The 24,894-nt window shown below is 39.3% G+C and overlaps 2 protein-coding genes across 2 annotated transcripts; one reads left to right on the forward strand and one right to left on the reverse strand.

The window, feature by feature from the left end:
- Positions 1–22,718, reverse strand: LOC116304755 (uncharacterized). The gene is made up of 21 exons (XM_031714537.2): positions 22,454–22,718; positions 20,308–20,891; positions 19,250–19,497; positions 18,771–19,136; positions 17,032–17,462; positions 16,280–16,554; positions 15,464–15,646; positions 14,465–15,006; positions 13,604–13,930; positions 13,115–13,375; positions 11,854–12,126; positions 10,298–10,495; positions 9,468–9,644; positions 8,705–8,803; positions 8,332–8,424; positions 7,601–7,715; positions 7,219–7,337; positions 6,388–6,550; positions 5,889–6,078; positions 4,717–4,885; positions 1–4,211 (listed from the first exon to the last, which is right to left on the reverse strand). The coding sequence occupies exons 2-21, from the start codon at positions 20,570–20,572 to the stop codon at positions 3,873–3,875; spliced, it is 4,833 nt and encodes a 1,610-aa protein (XP_031570397.1). The 5' UTR covers positions 20,573–20,891; positions 22,454–22,718; the 3' UTR covers positions 1–3,872.
- A 338-nt stretch (positions 22,719–23,056) lies between these two features.
- LOC116304718 (protein O-linked-mannose beta-1,4-N-acetylglucosaminyltransferase 2-like) lies at positions 23,057–24,894 on the forward strand. The gene has a single exon (XM_031714492.2). The coding sequence runs from the start codon at positions 23,089–23,091 to the stop codon at positions 24,850–24,852; it is 1,764 nt and encodes a 587-aa protein (XP_031570352.2). The 5' UTR covers positions 23,057–23,088; the 3' UTR covers positions 24,853–24,894.

The following is a 24,894-nucleotide window of genomic DNA, read 5'->3' on the forward strand; positions in this document are numbered from 1 at the left end:
TTGTTTTTAAATAACTTTATTATTGCTAACAAAAACAATATTGATTAGAAGCATAACATTTATAATAAGTTAATTAACAGTAGTGCTATCAAATTCTACAATATTTTTTTTCCAGATTTTTTAAATTATCTGAATCCCATTTTCATTGATGACTACCTCTTATGAATGAATAAAGCTTATTACATGAGCTTATATAACTATTGCAAATACTTATATAACCAAAAAGTTTGAATTACTTTATAGAAAAACTCCACAAAATAAAGAATTTCTAGATGAATATGATTTATAAGAAATGATTTTTGCTTTCCTACTTGCTTTTGTGAATGCTGTGAGAAGCAGCTAGTAAAGCTCACAAGATCATAAAATGAATATAATAAATGAATGCACGAGATGCGATATTTTCTACGCAGTTTTGATTGAAACCTTTCTAATTACAATCTTTTTGCACCTTAACTATATCGCAAACTCTTGATTGCTAAGTTATACACGTAAAAACTATGCGATTGTACTATTTTACCCTTATATTATTAATCTATTTGCCGTTCCGTATTAACTAAATCACAAGGCACCTCTTCCTTGCTATTGGTAATATATATGTAAGCTTATCTATTCAAACACTCAAACCCCAACTCAAAACACCTGTGTCTAACACTATCTTAACTATAAAGCTAGATGTCAATGCAAACCAAAATCCGAGTCCCGAAGATTAGAGGAATGTTAACGACCTCGTCTACGCATTGGATTGTGGGTTTAAATCGATGACGTAGCTTGGGCATTTGTTTTAAAACTTCAGACCACGTGTTGTAACTTTGAGAATACGATTTTGTTTCAATTGCACAAAAACAAAGAAATAAAACTCAAGGGAATAACACGTGGTTTAAAATGGGCAAAAATTTACGCTCAAGCTAAAGAGGTATATATTCCACATCCTATACACCTAGGTCATCAACAGTCTTCATTTATCAGACTTCGCAAGGACAGGATGTGGATAAAAAGAGATTTAAGGCGAGTGGAGTAAATAAGAATGGTAGGGAGTGACGGTAAGGGAAAGAAAGGGACATTCAAGGGATGACAGGATAAATGGAAAGTGCACGTGGAACATCGGATTGCTAGACACCCTGTTAGATTTAACATCCTTGTTTACTCTATTACCAGATCACAAGGTAAACTATTCTATTCTTAGCATCTCAACTAGCGCTATTTATCTTCTATGCGAAACCAAAGGCACCCCAAGCAATAACTTTGACTACCAGATGGTTCAGTAAGAGATTGGTGATTAAGTGTAAATCACATATCCGTGAAATAGCAAATAAACTAAATAGCACTGTACGCATCTTTTTCCTTTGTTTTCAATTGTTTCATTCTTGTGTCATTTTGTGCCTATTAGTATTATTTCACAGACATATGGTTTGCACTCTGTTATAGTGATAACTCTTAATTTATTCAAATATCTTATTGCGTTGGTTGGGCTGCCTGTGGAAGATCTAAGGCGTGGGGATCTGTGCTTGCTATCATATATCGCACAGACGGGAGGCCATTACCGGCGGGTAATATGGAAAAAAACGTGCTGATTCTAGATAATAATGTCTATTGACACAGTCGAGCCCCGCTATTGATTGGGCTGTCAGTCTGAGCATGTAGTAGAATAACGTAAAATCTGTGCTACTAACCCGATAGATCAGGATACGTCTTAGGTTCAATATCTACATATTGACCTTGTTATTGGGTTAATTTTTACATATTAACCTCTTAATAGGGAATTCATTCCCTGCTTAGTCAACCCAGCCGCATGGGTCGAGTTTCAGATTGAAAGTTCGTGGAGTCAAATCCTTATTTCTTGTAAACTTTGGGCATTTAATTCAGGATGTCCTGAAATAGTCTATGATCTCCCTATGTTATACTATATAAGGAGTCAATAGAGTTGAGGATGCCCTTTTATGGCCTATATTTGGCCTAGCTACAACTCTGATGAAACTAGATCTTAGTTCCTTGTAGTAGCTTTTAAAACTAAAATGAAGTCAGCATGCATTGAAATCGCCTGTACTATTTCTGATTTGCAAACTCGGGCAGCAGAAATTAGAACCAATGCATTTATTTGAGTGGCCGACTTGCTGGACACCAGAACTTAGCATGTCTGGAGTCTCGAGGAGTCTCCTATAACCTTGATCCAGAGAATATAATGCCTTATGTATCATGGCCTACAATTTTACTACAATAACTATATATTATGCCGTAAGATTTCAGCAACCTTTGAAACGGTCTTGACTACAATCCCTACCATGTAACTCTAATGTTTAGCATGCCTTATCATTGCCTACAATTTTACTACAAGACCTAGACATTATGCCAGTTGATTTCAGCAACCTCTGAAATGGCCGGTCTTGACTACAATCTCTAAGCCTTCTCAAGGAGTCTCCTATAATCGTGCTCTTACGTTTAGCATGCCTTATCGTTGCCTATACATTTACTACAATCCTAAAACTATGCGACGCCGAATTCGGCACCGAAATGTTCTACAATCTCACTACAAATCTAGCAACAGGCATCAAAGCTTCGTATGCCCTTTTGTGGCCTACGACTTTACTACGATATAGTCACAAATCTAGCAACAGGCATCAAAGCTTCGTATGCCCTTTTGTGGCCTACGACTTTACTACGATATAGTCACAAATCTAGCAACAGGCATCAAAGCTTCGTATGCCCTTTTGTGGCCTACGACTTTACTACGATATAGACACCTTGCATATGACGTCAAAGCAGCTCGATCTGGGGGACAAAACAAAAGAATTCCAATCTTTTGAGAATTGGAACTTATTGTTTTGTCCCCCAGATGGAGCTGCATGCAAAGGGTCTATTTAAGAAAACACTTTGGTGTAGGTTTTGTTTAATGTTGTATGCCAACAAGCCTGAATTGTATTATGGATCAAATTGTAAATCATGTCAGCGCAGAAGAAAATATACCGGAAAACGTAGAGACGAAGTTTGGTAACATTCTATATTTCTGTGACCTTTCTCTGATTGAATTCACATTGACCATAGTGCATTTCGGGCTTGGTATGCAACAAAACAAAACCTTCAGCAAGGTAAGCCTAGAGATAAGGCTTGGACAGCCAAGTATAGCAATTAAGTCCATATTTATCTGTCAAATAATTGATACTTGCTATCATGAGAACATATAACTTTGAGCTGTCGACTTAATTTTGAGCTGTCGAAATAATATAATTATTCGTAGACTCTTTACATGTTTTTGCAGCCCAGACAACAGCTCAACAGCTCCTGTTTTGGCTGACTTCAGTTTCGTATATACAACTTTCTAAGTGAATTAGCAATATTTTGGTTGAAGGAAGACAAAAACCCAGGCGCCGCTGAAAGTTGTGCTGCCGGAAGCAGAAACTTGAAAAGCGCGCCATTATTTCAATGATTTGTTCCACAACCAAAGATATCGACAGATGATCCCTCGTAGACCTTTTTCTGAATTTCACAAAATCCAAAGGCCATTAGACTTATTAGCGTTTGCACCCAAGTTAAAGCATAGTGCTTCCTGTTTATCGGAATTTAAACGAGGCTTATGGGACCCAAAAGCTGTCATTATTTCAAATATCATTTGAATGACGCAGGTATGATTGTGGCCAAGCTTTGGTATAAACATCTGACTTTTGTTCATTATACCTTGACGTTTGCACCCAAGTTAGGTAACAATGCATTTGGCACTTTATCTTACTCAAAAAAGGTCTGTCCAACCAAAAACTGGATTAGTAGAAAAAAGTTTCAATATCGTATACTAGTGCGCAAAGTTCATTATATATTTCAAGCAGATTTAAGGTTAGGATATATGTGTATAACGATATCTAACCTTTTTATATGGGTCAGTATCAAAAATCAGAACCGTAACCGTCATAAATATCATCATCAGGTAAACCATCATCAGGAAAGTCATCATAAATGTCATCATCTGGTAAACCACCATCAAATAAGTCATCATTAAGATCATCATCTGGTAAATCATCTTGAATGACCCCATCGAATCCATCATTGACTAGAGCATCGTTGACTATTCCCTGTACATCAGGTGCAAACCTGTCAAGAGGCGGGCCGTCCCGTTCTTCTTCGTTCAAAATTAAATGAACCTGGTCTTCAGCTACAGCCTCGTCTATATTTAGTACTCGTCTTCGTGGAGGCATATTGGGTAATGGAAAATGAGCTTGAACGAACTAAATATAAATAAACAAAAAAATAAACTTTAGTCAATAGTTTTTTTTTTTTTTTGGAATTCATGATGGCGTAGCAGTGAAAGCGACAGTTCTCATCAATGCGACCCGAGGGTTCGAGTCCCGCCAGACTCGGTGTCGCATGTGAGTTGTTTGTTGGTTCTCTCCTGTGCTTCGAGGGTTTTGCTCCGGGTTCTATATTGCTCATCCAATGAGAACGCTACAACTACGACCTATTTAGGGCAGTTTTCGTATGACTGTGAAAAGCTCACGGCACGAACACGGACGTGACACAGCAAAGGAATACGCCAGACAAAACACATTGCTCGAGAATTTACTCTGCATCCAATCAAATGCCCGGAACATGGTATGAACAAGGCACGGACGGCACGGCACGGCAAGCTTACGGCACTGCGCTTTTCACAGTCACACGGAAACTGCTCTACAACCCGTGTGTTTTTCACAGGGTTTAATAAATCAGAACAAGTAGATTGACATGACAGCTTACCTGTACCAGACGCTCACGGAACGGTCCATCTTTCTCTCGTGACTTCCTTGCAGGCGGTTCTTGATCGTTGCGATTAATCAAAACCTCTAGATCATTAATATCGAACATTCCCAGTGGATCAATAAGGTTCGCGTTTATTTTCTCAACAAGGTATTCCTTAAAATGCAACCTGGAAAGAAAATTCAGTACAAGACACTCAGGGTCTCGTAAAACGACCATCAACTAAGGGTTGATAGAAGTACTTCACTCGCATCTCAGCTCTAGACACGCGGGTTCGATTCTTGGACTCGGGATCACATGTGAGTAGAGTTTGTTAGGTCTCTTGCCTTGATTTGAAGGTTTTTCTCTGGTTTTTCTCCCTTCGCAAGACTTAAGTGCCTATGACACCTAACTCAAAATTTTCAGCATTGATTCTAAATTAAGTGAATGGTTGAATGGTAAAATATTTATATTCAGTTTATCTGCCATCACATGGAAATCGAAACACTGATTACTATGAGATTTTTTTGCTAGAACTTTTCTATAAACCCCGAGTAAGACAATGATGTTCCATACAGGATATTTCACTGCCCAAGAATAGTTTTGTATATTTAATATTGCTTCCTTTGACGTCACATCATTAACATATTGGAAGCATAAACCAAGATGCGCATCACTCAAACCATATAAACATATTTTACCATTCAACCATTCACTTAATTTAGAATCAATGCTGAAAATTCTGAGTTAGTAAAAAGTCATGGCGCACTAACTATTCATCTAATGGCTGTAGATATTCAATTTGAATTGTGAATGAGTGAGTGTGGCCTGACATAGATCAATAGAGAGGTTCATTTCAGGATATTAATAGAGACTTTTAGCATCGTGTTTACCGCTGACTCTAACCACTTGACCGCTAGAAATCAGGCCCCGAAAAACGCCAGCAAACACGGAGAAACACTCGGCATCAATGAAATTCAATATGGCCACTCTTCCAACGACAACTTCGTTATGACGCCTTGATAAATGTTGAAAGTTTGAAGGAAAACGTCTGACGTCGAACTGAAGTAAGAGCGTGTTGCTAAAGGTCTCTATTGAAGTTCACGCACCACCAAGGCCATGAAGTAAGACTAGGTGAGAGCAGAGAGAGGCGCGTACTTAGTCACTAAAGAAAGATAAGACACAACCCTTACCTACAAAGCCCCGCGTATCCAGCAGGAGTTTCTCTACCGCACTCGACATCCTGCAAGCCGTTACCAGTTTCTCGTTGTTCCATCACATTACAGCGTCCTACATCAGCTGCTGCTCCTCCTCCTGCTGCTGCTGCTGCCGCACCTTGGACTTCACTTTCTTCCCCTTCCTGGTATCCGTGGTTTACAGCACCTAGAAGGCATACCTGGAGGTTATTACTGAAAAATGTCGTTTATATATTTCACCGTGTTTTCGTTCTCCGGGTATTAAGGAACATCGCTGTTGCTTTTGTTGATGCTGTTGTTGCAGTCGTTGCCGTCGTTGTTCCTGCTGTTTCACTACTTTTACTGCTGCTCTTGTTATTGTTCCGTTATTGTTGTTTCTGGCTCTTGTTGTTGCTGCTGTTTTACTGCTGTTGTTCTTACTTTTGTTTTCGTCACCTCTTCTAGTGTTGTTGCTGCTACTACTGTTATTGTTCAGTATATAATACATCATTCTTACCTGCCGCAGGCCTCTGAGGAGGTTCAGTGTTGTACTGTACATTATGTTCATCAAGAAGCTTTTTCAATTCTTCTGGTTCTCTGTCTCTCAAAAAGAACAGACAGTCCCTAGGGTGGTGAGCGTGAAGACCTCTACCTGCACATCTGTTTGATACAGGACAATGCTAATGGAACAAATAAAGGAACGAATCAGTTCAGAGATAAGGATTGAAACTTTCAAAATATTTTGTCAAACTCTTGATATTTATTGTTTTAGAAACCTCCCCCCCCCCCCCCCCCCCCCCCCGACAATAGAGAGTTTTAGATTTACGTTCATACGGCAAACGTGAAACGTCAGTTGACCATTTAAAAATTATTTTAAATAGCTTAAAAAGTATCGTAAAAAAGTCCAAGTAGAAGAAAAACAAAAGAATATTTGTCTTTGGTGAGAAGGTTTGTAAAAGTAAAAATACAGGAAAACTATGAAAACGTGGTCACGTTTGCCGTTTGTGGGGAGAAAAAAAGTCAATCTAAAACTCTCTATTATGTAATCTCTCCCCGCTCCAAGTCCCTATAGGGACGTATACGTTGTGACGTATTTTCTGGGTGCAATCACACAAAAATATCGCTAAAATCTTGCCATAATTTATTCCCAGGATAGGATTCCCAGTCGTTTTTCGCTCGAATTACGTCACATACACTTGAGTAATAATGATGGATAGGGATGCGCTTGAAAACTAGCGAAGATTTGAAGAAGAGTAGTTCCAGTCGAAACATCGCAAGCTTCTGTTTCTAAATTCAATCGGTAAATGACTCGTTATCTTTAATTGTTAGATGAGCTTTAAGAACTTACGTTTCCTTGTCTAAAAGGTTGATAACAGCCGCTACAAAATTCATGCGAACACTGGTTACACTTAAAGTGCATGCAGCCTCCTTTGGCCAGATCATAGCGAAACTTGCAATTAGGACATTCTGAGGACGATAAAAACCACTGTTATTACACTACATTATAACAACGACAACAATATTAAAATTATAAGTAATCCCAACATTTCATACACTTCTGCCGATGGAATATCTGAAGGCCCTCCGTAAGGGAGCGGTCATGAAATATGGGGAGGAGGGGGAGGGGGTGGGGCTGGAGGAGAAAGACGGAGGGAAGGAGGGAAGGGGACATCAATTCCTCTGGGATGCTACGTGCGTTGGCTATAGAATTATAATAAACAAATCCTTACCGATTCCATTTTCCTTGAGATGCGCAGCAAGGCCATGTGCTTGGGCTTCAGGATCGTTAGCTGTTTTCCATGCAGCGAACTGTTCACATGTGATTCCTTCGTGCTGATCTTCCCACTGTACAACAAGAGAGAAAAAACACAGTAAAACGCTTAAATATCACTCAATTAGTCTTGTTTACGATAGCAACCACGCACAAAGGTGACTACTAAATAGACTGACTTGTATCGGCGGAGAGGCTGTTTCAAGATATCGATGTCAACATAAATATAATATTCACTTACTACGGATTTCATTGAAGTGTGGCACGCATTAAAAAATTCGTCTGCGAATTTGCCTACGAGACGCTGTGACTCCGCGCACTTGGAGGTGTGATTTTGTCTGCATTCCTTTCTCGGCTATTCCCGTGCAACGTTCAATTCGAAATTATGGCAGCGAGTAGAAGGTTTGAGTTCAAAGTTGAGTATGGAGGCGGGGGAAGTTTTCGAGCAATTTCTGCAAATTTTCTAGGAAAGAATCAAGTTATGATATCCCCACCACTTTCAACAATCTCATCTATGACGAAGGATCTCAAATCACTACTTATGCTCTTCCCCTACTGTAAACACGACGAACTTCGCTGATGTCCATTGCGCATTTCACGAGAAAGGAATACAGACAAAATCACGTCTCGTAGGCAAATTCGCAGGCGAATTTTTTAATGTGTGCCACACTTCAATAAAATCCGTAGTACCTGTTTCTTGCACTTAAAACACGTGTATTTGCGGCAGTTGGGACAAGCCATTTTAATCAAGTCAGGTCGCTCATTGATGAACCCGGAAGAGCACTGAAACAAATGGAAAATTATACTCATCACATCACATCACATAAAATAACTAGCATAGGGAGGGGGTTTGCTTTCGGCACCAAAATGTAATAAATTTATGTGGGATTCCTGCGGATTTGGCGGGAAAATAGAGCATTGCCCCCCCCCCCCCCCCCCCCATCCCCCATCCCCTGCTATAAGCAAGACCTCGCTACGCCACTGCATGAAATCATCTTCAAACAACATTCAAAAGGTTCTACGACTGTGTTCCCTATTGTAGTCTACACTCATCATTACTTACGTGTGAACACCATCTGAAGTTAGGCTCTTTCATAAGAGTTCGGTCTCTTAGTTTTCGTTGAAACAAATCATGAGTCGGTTCATCGACGATACGACGAATCTATGACAGAAATATGACATCACATTACACTGAACTGTGATATACTACGTTACGCTAAATACACACTTCACTTACGCTAGACCAAACCATAACACATTAAGTATTTAGTAGCCACTACATTATTATCACACCATACCATACCACACCACACCACACCACAGTACACCACACCACATAACAGTACACCACACCACAGTACACCATACCACACCACAGTACACCACGCCACGCCACAGTACACCACACCACACCACACCAGCCCACACCACACCACACCACACCACACCACACCACACCACGCCACACCACACCACACCAGCCCAGACCACATAACGCAAGGCTAAAACCAATACTTACCATGATGTCCAAGTTATTGAAGTATTCAGTAGCCACTACATTATTATCACACCACACCACACCACACCACACCACACCACACCACACCACACAACACCCCATCCCATCACACCATACCACACCACACTATACTACACCACACCACACTACACCACATACCACATAACCTAAGGCTATAACTATTGCTTACCATGATGTCCAAGTTATTGAAGTATTCAGTAGCCACTACATTATTATCACACCATACCATACCACACCACACCACACCATATACCACATAACCCAAGGCCATATAACCAATGCTTACCATGATGTCCAAGTTATTGAAGTATTCAGTAGCCACTATATCGTTGTCCAGATTATTAGGCTCGCCACAATCAGGGCAAACCAACTTCATAATGTTTTGTTCCTGAATCACGGTTGTTACGTATTGTTTAACACAATCACGACAGAAACGACACTGACAATTCAACATCGTCACCATCTGTAAAAATAATAACAAGAGTGTTCGTAATCCAACAAACCCGTCTAGTAGTAATGTTTTCCCAATGGAATACTTATATGATACGGCGGCCATCTTGCCAGGGGGTCAAAAAAAAAAAAAAAAATGACGGACAATATATAGAGTTTACTGTGTTTTTCTTTTTTTTTTATGGGTAAAGGTGATCGATGTGCCGTCCTAATTCATCTTTTATAGTATCCTTTTGTGATGAACTGTTAATACCAATCGACGTAATTACTGTAACAAAGCATTTATTTTTCTTTGCTTTTTCCTATAAAGACCACACAGCCTTCTCAAAGTCATGTTTGGGTTGTCTGTGCAATCAGACACCATTTCCACCTCATCTACTGATTGGCTTTTTCGAGGTCAGTGCGAAGAACTTGTAACAAGTAAAGCTCACGCCGAAACACCATTTGTCTTTTTTGTTTTACATGCACGGTTTTAGTTTTTGAATCGAGTCTCGTGTAACTTATTTTTTGGTCTGATTTTCAAGAAAGTTTGCTAAGCTTTCTGCCATGTTGAAAAAAATGGCGTCCCTAAAATAGTCCCATGATTCAGCGCGCGTTTTGCTCGTTACCAGTTTTCCACGCAACCGTCAATATCTTGAAGAATATTTTCTACTCATATTATCTTACTTGACTTTCAGATTTAAAATCTGCACACACGATGCATTCACGTTGGAGAAACTGCTTCGCTCTATCGAAATCTCCAACTGCTTGAGCTGCCTCTACAGAATCCAATACAGGGAAATTCGCGTCTATTAATCGGATTGCAGTCTCAGCACGACCCCATGAGATCATTTTTTTTTCGGCATAGATGACTCTGATGCGCCGCTGTCAAGGAAACAAAAATAGGATAGCTTCAATATGCGGATTCAGTCTCTAGTAATGATGAGTCAAAGGAATACTAGAGTGACCACAGTAAATCCGTGAAACACTAATTACTAAATAGTACAAAATAGTGCTAGTTAAACAATAGAAAACAATGGAATTTGGATGAAATTGTGCTATTTAGTATTACTAAAGTTTCACGGATTCACTGTGGTCACTATCAAGGCTTGCAATTTAAATAACTATTGTTTTGCACTGACTAGCGACTGACTAGCCTCGTGAATGAGGAGAAGCTAGGAAGTCACTAGTCAGTAAAGAACAATGGTTATTTTAATTGGTCCCCATATTTTGATTCGGCGTATATCCGTAGTGAACTCGCCTCTCACCTATTGGCTCTATCATGTGAGTAGAGTCGATAGATCTATCCCTCTCTTGAATTGAGGGTTTTCCTCCTTTTTATACGTAAAAAAACCTAACAATCCAATCTATGAGATAGCCGTGCCCTGAGTTTGGTCAGCCCAGAGATTGCATTAGAGTTCCATAAAATGTGAAGATTTTTTTTCGGTGGGGGGGGGGGGGGGGGGGAGAGAGGGGGAAGGGGGGAGAGGGGGAAGGGGGGCTGAATGCCACACAAATGGGACGAGAATCAGCGGGATACTTGTGCTAATAAAGTTCTATAGACCCGTTTCGAATTCCAAATTACCGCTGTGTTTCTTGATTACTCATTTGCACAGGTTTAGCCTCGAGTTTGTGCAGAATATTCACGTGTTCCATTCAAGGTCCGTCGAGTTTCAAAGTATTTGTATTGTTGAAGTTGTGCATTCTTTACTTTACCGTTGGTGTTTATGAACATTTAGACACTGATACGAGGCTAAGCCTGAGTAAATGAGTCTGTAATCAAGGAACACAGCGGTAATTTGGAATTCGAAACTGGTCTATTGCCTAGACTCTTCCACAGTCTCTCGCTCGTCCGTTCCGTCTCCACGCTTAGAGACTGTAACGGTACAATGACCGAAAGGACTTATGGGTCCCGAAAACTTGGACCCAGCGTGCTTTGGGAACCAAAATACTCGTCCACAGTCTCTCTCGTTTTCGCCGCCATCTTGAAAATATTGAAACGAGAGAGACTGTGGACGAGTATTTTGGTTCCCAAAGCACGCTGGGTCCAAGTTTTCGGGACCCATAAGTCCTGTCGGTCATTGTACCGTTACAGTCTCTAAGCGTGGAGACGGAACGGACGAGCGAGAGACTGTGGAAGAGTCTAGTCTATTGCCTTGTTTCTGCTCGCCTCATTCCATCTCACTTGTCAACACAGGTATCCCGCATTTCTTAAAATTCACAAAACAAGAAAACTGACTTACATCTCTGTCTAGTTCTTTGTTAGACACCATAGCTTCAAACAGCTCATCATCATGTGAAGTACTCAACTGTCTGTCAGGATTTCGGCGCAGATACCATTCCTCGTTACCATCAGCATCATCCGCCAAGCACGTATCCCATATTCTTTGAAGCATGGGTTGAAAGGACATGACCTGTAGGTCTTGTATGCTTTTGCTGACGTCCCCATCGTTTGAATCCAGAGCAGAGACACACTCTATCCTGGGGTAGAAGCCTGAGTTCATGACTTCTTGTAACTGTGTAGAAAACAGCACATATGAAGCTGTCACGAGTGAAAAACGTAGGTGCATGCTCAAGTGCGTATTTCAATTTGACTTTCACCTAGTTAGTTAATTAGTTTAATGTAGGTGGACGGCTGGCAGCCGGTTAGCACGGGCACTGAAGTTGTCGTCACCAGCGTCTTAGTGGATCTTTAACGTCCGCCTTATACAGGTTTACATTGTGAAGCTATAACCATTTGCAGATATAAAGCACCTTCTCCTCAGTTATTTTAAGACCCTGAGTGTTGGTCCGGCCGAGGCTTGAACCACGACCTCCAGCACAACAGACCGACGCTCTTACCAACTGAGCTAACCGGATGGCGGTTTTATTCACGTCCCTATCATTACAAACTCACCGTTCGTCTCGCTTCGATGCAAAGGCACAGCTACCTTTCAAGATGGCGCAGGGAACTGTCAAGGGGTATATATGAACTAACAGCCCACAGACGTTTACGCGATGGCGTTACAACATTAGGATCGTTACCCGTTGTTTCATGTGCAACACTCAATCTGAATTTTGAGATAAGCACAGTTGTGATAAAACCATTATATTATCGTACATGGTATGCCCTGCACCCTGAAATAGCTTTTCAACATTTTTATGCACGCCATCCAATCTTAATTATGACATAGCAACAGAAAATTTGATTCGCTAATGGTAAAAAAAGAGCGGGAAACTTTGACTTTCAAAAATGGTACACGCGTTTACCGAAAGAACCGAAAAGAGCGGGAAAAGTGAATTACCTCAGTCGGAAGAGCGAGTTTTCCGGAACTTCCCGATCGATAAATAGAACTTGGTTTTCCCTTGACAGGAATTTCCGGGGTTTTTTCCTAAGTTAATGGCGAGCTTCCATGATTTACGATATCTTTTAATAACCTCAACTCGATCATTTCCTCTATTTTTTCGGGTCCGGTTATAATAGATATTACAGTCATTGATATTACAGTTACTGGCGATACTGACCCCTTTCTTACGCTCCTCGATACTCAATTCAACAGCCCTCTCAACATCCCCGGTTCGTTCTATCAAGGCCTGTCTAGCTTCCTCGGGGCTTAAGTTCCCAATATCCTCTTTTTTCGAATGATCTGTGAATTTGATCATGACTTTGTGGATAAGATCCAGCCATTTGGTCTGTAACCAGTGAACTGGACCTTGAGGATCGTCCACTGAAAGGGTGTACGCAATGTTTAATTCTTCAGCAGAAAATCCCTTTGATTCTGCTTCCTGGACATGAAAAAATAGATAATGGAAGACTATTAGTAGTAATTGGTGGAGTGCATCGCTTGCCGTGAAAATAAAAAGCTCAATTTTGAGAACACAACCTTGAATTTCAATTTGCCTGAAATTTTGAGAGCACAACCTTGAACCTAACCCGAGACTCCAGAGGCGAGGACAAGAACGCGTCTATATACCCATTTAACACAGTTCTTACAAAGAGAACTTCAAACGTACCTTCATCCTTCTGACAAACTCTTGTCCAGATTCTCGAGCTTCTCTGATCTCTTTGTAACTTGTCTCCCGTCTAAATACGTACATCTCCTTTGATGTTTTAAGCAACTCGGGGCTTTGCCCTTCGCTGGATGATGAAAACACCGAGGGATAACTTAAAGTAGGAGAAACAATACCAAGCATACCCTGTTGTATGTTGTACAGTTGTTTATGGTCATTAACTTTGGTTTGTAGCAGCTCTTCTTCTTTTTTTTGCAAGGACTGGACTACTTTAGACTGACTTGCAGTGCGCAAAGCCTCGCTAGTCAATTTCAACTCGTCTTCTTGGAGCTGAAATCAGTGGAAAAACGTTTTTAATCAACGTTTGAGAAACTTTTAAAATCGAGTACAGTTATTCCAAGAAAGGTTGAAGGCGCGAATGGCGATTTTTGATTGGCGATTGCGCGACGACCCGAAAAGGAAACTGTTGGGTAATAATTATTTTCAGAATGACACGTGGTCTGAAATGGTAAAACATCACGCCCAACGTAAAGAGGTCCAATATTATCGAGAATGAGGGTAAAATTTATTAACTATAAGCAAATAACGGGGGAAATATTTCCCGGAGGAGGGGGGGGGGGGGGGGCACTCCCCTATATTTGCTATACGGGTATGTGCCGCCCTATAGGGTATGGTTTTTCGGCTTTTGGGTCTGGGGTAGGGTGTATAATTCTTAGTTTTAGTCTGGGGTAGGGTATGTAAGATCAATATTTTAGGTCTGGGATAGGGTCAGGGTTTTGAGGTCCTGGCGGCACGCCCCTACCCAAGCTGGGGTGGTAGTACCCCCCCCCCCCCTTCCCCCCCGGGAAATATTTCCATTCTAACCTTGACTGCTAATGACGGAGACAGTATTGACATTGGTTCAGGTGTGATGGGACTCTTCGATGGTGCTGGACTAGGCTCTACTACCCTGGCCCCTTCCGACTTCGTCTTTGCACACATGTCACATATCGTTTTATCCATTGGATTCAAAAAAGTACAAAATTCACATGCCCATTTCGGTTCAGAACTTGTGGTGGTCAAATCTGGGCTTGGCGTTTTCGCAATCCCTGCTTGTGGCGTGCTGTTGAAGTACAGAGGGTTTTCCACGGTCTTCGAGAAAGGAGAAACAGTTCCTTGTGGCTTAACAATAGGATGGCTTACGCTTTGCCATGGGTCATGGATTACTCCTTGTTCTTCATGTCTGTGCGGCGATTTTGCAGGAATTGCGGATTGTTCAAGCAATTTCCTTCCACACGCGTTACATCTTACAGTATCAGATGTATTCAAACAATAGCAATATGGACAAGTGGTCGCGCCTTTGTAAACTGGAGCTGTTGTAGTCTCTCTTTTAGGAGGCTTTGGAGGCAAAGGAGGAGGATCTTTGCCTGTATCAAAAATAAGTTGAACACATTGACGTACAATCAAGATAATGTTAAAGATAGTGTTAATGCTGTAACACTCATTGCTGTTGTATGCTGAAGCTATCTTGTAGTAAAACTACTCCCTACTCGTGCAATTTGATCTGTGAGTTTGCCATGCCCTGATTTAGATCAGCCCAGAGGTTGTTTCAGGGTTCGATCTGTGAGTTTGCCATGCCCTGACTTAGATCAGCCCAGAGGTTGTTTCAGGGTTCGATCTGTGAGTTTGCCATGCCCTGACTTAGATCAGCCCAGAGGTTGTTTCTTGGTTCAATCTGTGATTTAGACTTGCCCTGACAGTTGTTTGAAAACATTAGCCCTTCCGAGGACGAGGGAAAGCTGTGTCGAGTTTGGCATTTGGTAATTTATTGTGAAACTGTTTTAAGTAACATATTTAGTAATACTTGAAAGACACTGTACTTACTTTGATGATCTAGTGTTTCATAGATGTGGTTTTCTGGGTTTTTCAGTGATTCGTAAATAGGTTCTTCTTGCTGCTGGGACTGTAAGAGTACTTTCAGCGGTTCTTTCATCGGTTCGTACTCTGCAACGTTTGGTGGCCGTAGAATCTCACGCTCAATGGTGTGTATACTCGGCTGTTGAGGCACTGTGTTCAAAGTAATCATAAATATGATTATCTACTGTATTTAATACTGTTCTTATTCTTTATCAGCTGTAATATTATAACCATCAAAAATTCTCGATTGTGATTGGTTTAATTCTTTTTAAATCACTAAGCAAAAAATCACGTCACTGTCCAAAATCAAAACAAAAACAAAACAAAAACATAAAAACAAAAACAAAACAAAAACAAAAAACGAAAAACAAAGCAAACAAAAACAAAAAATAAAAATAAAAAACGAAAAGCAAAACAAAAACAAAAACGAAAAACAAAAATAAAAACAAAACAAAAACAAAACAAAAACAAAACAAAACAAAACAAAAACAAAACAAAAACAAAACAAAAACAAAACAAAAACAAAAATAAAAACAAAAACAAAACAAAACAAAACAAAAACAAAAAACGAAAAACAAAACAAAAAACAAAAACACAAAGCAATTTGATCGAAAGGTTTTGATGGTCATATCATTAAGAGAAAATCAAATAGGTTCTCGTGCGGTTTGAAAAAAATATCACAAGAGCCGTTTTAAATCACGACTTTTCAAATCGCACGTTAAAAATCTTGATTTTAAACTGCTATCGTGAGAGCATCTAAAACTCAAAAACGACGATCTTTACCTTTTTCTTTAATTACAGAACCAGATTTTGTCACATTCTTGTTGAAGTTTGTTGGACTTTGAATCGTTCTGCTAGGGATAGGCGGAGGTAGCTTCTCTACGCTAGGGCTGTTAGCCATGTCAGAACGTTTCGTAATTGGCATTCTTCCTGGACTATACAAACTGGTAGTCATGCTGTCTGGACTAGACACACTGGTAGTCATACTTCCTGGACTAGACACTCTTGTGGTCTTGCTTGGAATTCTTTTCCGTGGCTTTGGAACAGGCTTTTTTGTTCTTATTTTGTGTTCAACAAAACATATGTTAGTAAATTAACTTGTTGGATATGATCGAGAACCCACATATGTATACACCTATTTCAAAAAACGTTGTCGGTTAGATATCCGAAATCAGAAATCTGAGACCGATTTAGAATTGTGGGGGACTGAGTGTTTTCTCGTTAAAAATTCACTGCCTGTTAAAAATATGAAAGGTGCCGACTCATTAGGTTTGATTGACGGCAGCGAAAAACCAAATATTTAGCGCATGTTTATGAAAATTGGTGCCACGCTGTTTACAATCGTTACTGAGTGAGATTACCGAGGTGCCTTCGAGACCAGAAAAGACTAATACTTTGTACAATAAATCTTGTACGTAGAAAAAGTAAGAAAAATCTTTTTTTCATTCTGGACCCGGGAGTCGTTTTTCTATACGAGTAACGTCACACTTAAGCTCTATTGCTAAATAAAAACAGAAAGCCCAATGACTACATACTTAATACCATCGTCCTCCAGTCTTGTGGGTGATGGCCTTTGGGAAACGATATTTTCGTGCTTTCTCATTGTTGGCGAGACAATCTCGTCTCCAGAACTTTTCGATGTACTGGTATACGTAGTCACGGGGGTTTCGCCTCCGAATCTTTGACGGTCATGGTTTTTTCTGTCATGACGACTGTGAAATTTCACGTCGCAGTCCTGACAGAAGTGCTCTTTGCAATCTTTGCAAAACCAAGCTACTGTTTTCTCTCCACAAACAAAACATTCTTGTGGAGGAGAAGAGATAGCCTGCTTCAAGGTAGCGACAGGTACTTGTTGTGCAGAGATGGTATCATCTTCATTCGATAATCCATCTTTAGCATCTTCGTATTCAGAATCACTGTCTTCACTCGTGGAGATTTCTTTTCCAGTTGGAGCACGTATCTTTTCCTAAAATATTAAAACAGCATTATGCTTCGTGTAAAAAAATTTTACTTTGAAGGACTTACGTCCGAAATTTCAGTACTGCTACAAACTTTTTTACAAGGTGTTTAAGGAATTTTTATGACTTGAAAATATTATGGCCGACGCCAACCAAAACCTATTCTAAAGATAATTTATCTTGCTTTGAAACTGCAGCAGCAAGGAGTAGTTGCCCAATTCTCCCGAGACATGAGCTTGTTTTCAAGCATTCTAAGGTGCACACTTTACCCTATGAAACAATCAATGCTCGATGACGACTCATAAAACTCAAGTGTAGCGGGCTTAGCCTCACTTCTGAGATCGTAAACAATAGCAGAACTTAGAATAACAAAACAAGCAACTCCTGGATTCAAGGCTAAGCGCGCATACACTGGAGTTTTTAAGGGGCACTTGGATGAAAACGCCCCAATTTTTGAAAGTCCGAATAATTGAAGTATTTGTGGACAATTTGATTCAATTATAACTATGTAAACCAGATTAGTGAACATTTTCGCCTGGGAGCCACTTGCAGTTGAGAAATTTTGGGTTAAAAGAGAAAAGAACAATAGGGTTGAGTTAATGACGTCATTTACTTAACAATTTAGATGCTGAATAAAATTGATAACTTTTATCTGAGACATTTTACTGTGAAGAACATATGTTGCTTGGCTACGATTGGGGCCACATAAATACGTTTAATTAAGTTTAAAGTCATTTCCAATTTTTATCCATTTTCATCCAAGTGCCCCTTTAAGAGTCCTTTATATAAAACGATGAGAATATGTGGACCGCATGGCACTAATGAAATACATGAAGATATAGAAATATAGATAAGTTATAGTGCTTGGGAACGAGGTTATTCCGGGCGAGAGACCCTTGGAATTAAATTCGGAAAAATTAATTTCCGACCTCGCTGGTCGGAATAAGCCTGAAGCGAGATGACGTTTTACTCCCGACTCTATACCATAATAGTTTTTAAAAGTCTTTCATATTAAAATTTTTGATTCCTTAGAGAATACAGGAACAAAAGTTATAATTAAAGAACAAAAGCAATGTGAAAAGGATTATGGTCTAGAGACGGGGGTAAAACGTCATCTCGCTTCAGGCTTATTTAAGAGATGCTGAGAATCGAACCGTGGACCTCTAGCTCTGAAAGCCGCGCACTAACCAACTGAGCTACGCCTGCTTTTGTCACGATGGCAAATTGTACGAATCTATAGTACCCTGCTATAGAGAATTGCCATTAAAAGTAGAAAGGCATTTTATATTTTTCTATCTATTGCAATTTTGACTTACTTTTGACGGCCCAGAGGATGCTTCCCTTTGGCTTGACGCGATGACGTAATAAGGGTGCCTGTTTTGAATCAAGTCATCTGTTTCAATTTTCGCTAAATACAAATCCGCGGCAATTTCTTTGACGCGTACAATATCTGGTTCGTTTATATCGTCAGGAAATGAGAGTCCATCCTTGAGACGCTTAGTGTATCCCATTTTCATTAGGATTTCTACACTACCGTTAATGTTCTCCAGGTACGTTTTCCATAAACTGCTGGTGAATTTAACAGTTCTCCAAAACTGAGGTCTAACGTCCTTGATCAAGTTTGATGCGTATTTTTCTTGGATGCCTAGAGCTTGGACAAGGTATGTAACTCTGGATTGAACCTGTTAATAGTAATAATGAGAATAAGAATGATGATGATGATATAACATGGACATGTACATGGTGCAACCTGCTATAAGATCAAATAGGATTCAAAATTATTCTTTATCCTTACCAAGTTCTGTTTCAACAAAGAGTCCAAATCAAGCTCCTTGTACTTGGTATTGATTGGAGCATCTTCATCAATCAAGTGTCTGCAAAATTCACGTTTTTCGGACTCTGCTCCAGAAAGATAGATTTCGGTGAATGTTTCTCTGGTTTCAATAATTCTCATTTCAATGGAGTGTGCTTTCTTGGGATTAGGAAGCATTCTAGTCTTTCTTCTCATGATTTGGAATTTGACCTTTCCATGCATAGGATTATCTAAACAGAAAATCAAACCAGTAAATGAAAGTCAAAAATCACTTTACAGAGCAACTACTATAACCAGTGCCACTTAGACCAGTTAGAGAACCAATTAAAATGTAGAATGAAAACAGATGAGCCAATCAGAAACCTAGAGCCATTGTCATTTTCTCGTGGGAATAAAAAGATATGTTGAAAGGCTATTGTTTTCTGCTGCTTTCTGATTGGCTACACTACCCAAAGTTGGAATGTATTGTTTTTATTAAACAATTTGATTGGTTCTTGCTGTCTAAGTAATAGTAATAATAGTAATAGGAAGTTCTTATATAGCACATATCACATTGTCTTTATATCTGTGATCAGTGGAGAACTTTATTGGCTGCATATCAAGGCACTAATAGCAGCAGTGCTGCTTAAAATCATGAGTGACATAGTACATTAGTGTTATGCCTCCAGATTGGGATAGGCTGTTGAACCAGGAAACAATTCCCTAGTCTTAACGAATAATTCAACAGGTTCTTTTATGTCCCCCATTTTACTGCAGGTTAGGAAGGGTTGGGAGACAGGGTCTTCTCCTCAGTTATTTTAAGACCTTGAGTGTTGGTCTGGCTGAAGCTTGAGCTACGACCTCCCACACAACAGACCATTGTTCTTAGCAACTGAGCTAACCAGGTGGGGGTTACAGTAGTCCCACTGTATTATTTGATCATTAATGTTATTAGTGTTTCCAGGCTTAATGACAATATAATGGATTCCCTCATTAAATCATCAAAATGCACCAACAATTTGAATAAAATAATGAAATCCTGATATATAAATGGTCATTACCTGACAAAGGGCTGCTGGATCCGCCGTATGGTGGTGGAGGACTTCTTGTTGGTGATGATATAGGAGATTGTATATAACTTCCCGATGGAACTGTTGTGGTGTTAGTAGACAATGTGGCCATCGGCACTGTGGGTCTTATGAAATATTGTTGTGACTGTTTTGGTAAAATTAATGGGTTTCCCATGGTTGATGCTGGGTTATCATTGAAAGAAGATTTACTACCAACTTCAGAAGTTGGACAATCTATTTCGTCCTTTCTAGACATCTTGTTTAAACTACACTGGTTTCCCTCCCAAAAAAAACGCTTTTAACAATACTCGTAAATTTATGAATTTCTCTGGTAATCGAACAGATTTTTCACGTTGCTTTCATTGACAATGGTGCTCCCTTCAACTTGTAGTGGGATATGCCGTAATGATTGCCTCTTGGGATGGAAGGAGAAGACAGGTTGCACTCGTAAACTTTATACTTTCCTTCAATTTCTCTGGTTTTGCTTCTTTTCATTATATATGACTCAAAGAATCAATCTAACAAATGGATTTTGGAAATGGTCTCATCATCATTCTCTAATCCTTATGATATATCTGAAAGAGCAAAATGTTATACAAACAAGTATTGAATATTTTTTGCAATTATTTCTGATCGTTACTAAGCATTATTTTTTTTGTTCTAACGCAGTAGCTTCAGTTGATATTATGGTGTCACGACAACTCTGAAATGTCACCCATTAGAATGTTTTTCTAAATGAATAAATAAACATATCTTTATTTAAGTATCTAGCCATTCAAGTGCTTTCACACTAATTGGAGACACTTTTCACTCACACACACTACCAGCTACACGTACTCGGTGCTCTATATGCACACAACTCCTAACTCATGCCATTTATCACATGTTGATTATCACTAAAGGAGGAAATTGGACAACCCAGAGAAAACCCCTGTAGCATAGGAGAGAACAACACATCAAACAAACAGGGGCTTTGCACCATTACATCACAGCAGCCATGTTAGATGCCAGGTACAATACGATCGTTTTACATAAAAAAATAATTCAATTCCTGAGAGCAAAGGGATTCTATTGTTCTGCATCTAACCACTGGCAGTCCAAGCTGTATTATGCGCCCCAGCACGTTGATGGTGCAAAACCTCTATTTACATGTGATGTCTGCAGGGCTCAAACCAGTGACCCAAACCTTTGAAACCTTGAGCTTCTTGTCATAAACAGGGTATGCAATTTCACTCAAGTTCCAAATTTTTTCCTGAGTTTCTTGTCATATTCAGGGTTTCTAATTTCGTATTGACCGAAACTGGTTACTATAGTCTTCAAAAAGCGATACGCGAGCTGGCATGATAATAGAAACAGGAACTCGGTGCAATTAATTATACCTTTTGTCATAAACAGGGTCTACGAATTTGAGTTTTTTTGTCATAAACAGGGTACCCCTTTCAGAATCCCAGCGGAACACCCCTACCCAAATCCTGGCGGAGAACCCCCGGGAGTTATCCCAAATTTGCCAGCCTGATCATGAGTGAGACAATTAGCTAAAGTACATGGGACAACGTGAAAAAATGCTATTTTTCTCCCCTGGACCTCTTGCCTGTTACTCAGAGGGCAGGAAAAAAAAATCTCTTGCAGAGTAATTAATAAATTGGATGCCAAGAGGATGCAGAACTGGCATGTAATAATTTATTTCCGTGATACGATTTTAACCTCCTCACGATCTAGTTCGACTGTTTATTATAAGTCCATGCTTTACAATCGACTTTGTGTTCTGTGTCTCCGGCCAAATTATATTACATCCCATCCTCACTTATTCCTGGAAACTTTGTTACCGGAAAACGACTTTCATATCACGAAAAAGCATAAACTAAGAATTGTACGTTTTAAGCTAAAAAAGCTGAAAACCTTACATAAGCTTCAATCTTTCTAACAAATTTTAAAGATCTGTACTACATCTTTTTGTACCATATTAACATGTTAAAATTTCTAAAAGTCTAATCATCAAATATGCCAAATATGGGTTTGAATTCTACGAAATAAAGTTGCATGAACGCAAGAGAGAACGATTTTGGTAAGATAAACAAGTTGAGTTAAATTAAACGACTACGCCATTCTAATGTTTTCATCTAAAAAACTAATTTACCTTGGCTCGCGATGGTAGGTCTTTCTTCGTTCTGATCAGTTTGAGGAAGACGAAAGTGGCAAAAAAACGATGAGTTAGTCACAAGGGAAATTTCCCCTCATACATTTTTTTCAGAAATAGGGACTTTCCCGTATCCCAACAGGCTACCCAGTAATTATTAATCACGTACGGCTAACTACCCAGTAGTCATTTCCGGTATGTTGTCTGTGAGATAAAGTTTCAACTCAGATTTGAAACCTTTGTCTCATTTTCCCAGAATTGTAAACCCCATATACTTACATAAAACTTTAATTGATAATTTTGCATTACGAAGCATTTTTATACTAGTATTCTGGGTTGCCTGTTGGTATTTATGAATGCCTCAACAAAGGCACAGGAACCCCAAAGCCTAGAAATGTACTCTGGCAGTTCTCTGGCAATTAGCCAGCATCGATTTCAGTTTTTAACGGTCATTATTATGACGGCTAGTGTGTTTTTCTCTTGCATGTTGCTTTTTATTTTTTAAGAATCACTCTTTTTTATATTGAAACATATTTAACGTAATCGACGTAATGGACTTCCTGTGTTAGAAAAACACCACAGGAATCCCACACCACAATCTAATCTGCTATAAAGTTAACTGAAGTCAAGTCACTATGAATTTTAGTTTATTTCTACCAATCGTGCTACATATTAGCGTATTTTTCATCATGCAGTTAGTTTACAATTTCGTTCAAGAAACTAAACTAACAAAAGGACGTCTATACAGGGAAAATCCAAACTCCAAGGTCTTGAAGGTTAAGGAAGTGTCGTCGTTCATTGATGGTTTGATGGGTGGTTCAAGTGTCTGGTGTACAGGTTACAACAAGACTGATCGTATCTGTAAATTCAGAAATCTCTGCTATCATCCTATTTACAAAGAATATATATTCTTTCATGGTGATAAGACTGTGCTAGATGGCATTCCTCAAGACCGGTTTAGTCCTGCTTTGCTGGATATGTCATCCATTGACGACCATAATACTCAATACTTCAACTTCATTGACTTTCCAACATCTTCACTACTAAATTCGTTCACCAATATTACTGTATACGATGGCGTTAGCTTTATTTTTCATCGTTTTAATAGTGAGAATATAATGCATGTTTTCCACGATGATTTACTTCCATTGTTTCACACTATGAAGCAGTACACAAATGGAAAAACAATTGAACCTCTTGATCTCAATTCTAGAGTTGTATTCATGGAAGGATGGGAACAAGGGCCATATTTTGAGCTTTATAAACTTTTTAGTCATTCCAAGCCTTTACTAAAACAAGATATTATTAAGAATAATAGATTAAAGTGTTTTCAACATGCTATTGTTGGGATTTCAAAATTCACTACATGGTATCAATATGGCTTTAAAATTCCCCAAGGCCCTTTACCAAGGATTCAAATAACTGGCGGACAAATGAGAGAATTCACAAGTTTTATCAAAGAGAGAATGGGGATATATGAACCAACTGATAATACAGATGTTGACTATATTGTGTTTTTCTTAAGGCAACATAATCGCCTCATAATAAATGAAGCAGATATAACCATAGCGATGGCAAAAAAATTCAACAAGAGAGTTGTTCAAGTGAGTATGGAGACACACTCTTTAAAGCAACTTATACGAATTATTTCCAAGGCATCAGCTTTGGTTGGGATGCATGGATCAGCACTTGTAATGTCAATGTTTTTACCGCTAGGTGGTGTGATCGTCGAAATGTTCCCATATGCAATTAATCCTGAGAACTACCAACCATACAAAACACTTGCCACACTACCAGGAATGAATCTTATCTACACATCATGGAGGAATACTATCCCTGAGAATTCAGTTACCCATCCATATGATCCATCTGAAATTGGTGGAATCATGCATCTGAGTAAGGAGGAACAAGAGTTAATAACAAGTACGACTGAGGTTCCTCCTCATCTTTGTTGCAGTAATTCATTCTGGCTTTACAGAATTTATCAGGATACCCTTGTTGACAAAGATTCTTTTCTTGAAGTTATGGGTGATGCTTTCCATACACGTGGAGAACTTATTGCAAAAGGTTTTAGTAGTAAACATAACCAAAGATTACACCCTTCGAAGGTTATAAATGTCACATGTACTGGGTCTTCTGGAACTAATGGTTCAAATAAACCATCACTTTTTGTGTCCTGGAAAAAGCCAATAAATGTGAAATATTTTGATACAAATATCAAGTATGAAGTTTGGATTCAAAAGGCAGAAAATGATGATTATATGCCTTATTTGCTACCTTTCACAGAATATTTGTTCACTGATGGTTTGGAGGTGAATACCCATTATAGAGTTTGGGTACGGTGTATTGCAGGGAATGTTTTGGGTCCTTTTGGGGTGATGACAAGCTGTTATACTTGATATGCCAATAACTCTCTTTCCTTATTCCCTGGGGGGGGGGGG

This window comes from Actinia tenebrosa, unplaced genomic scaffold (assembly GCF_029948245.1).
Source record: "Actinia tenebrosa isolate PJP-AT-01 unplaced genomic scaffold, QUT_ActTen_1.0 PGA_scaffold2__45_contigs__length_23673736, whole genome shotgun sequence".
NCBI lineage: Eukaryota > Metazoa > Cnidaria > Anthozoa > Actiniaria > Actiniidae > Actinia > Actinia tenebrosa.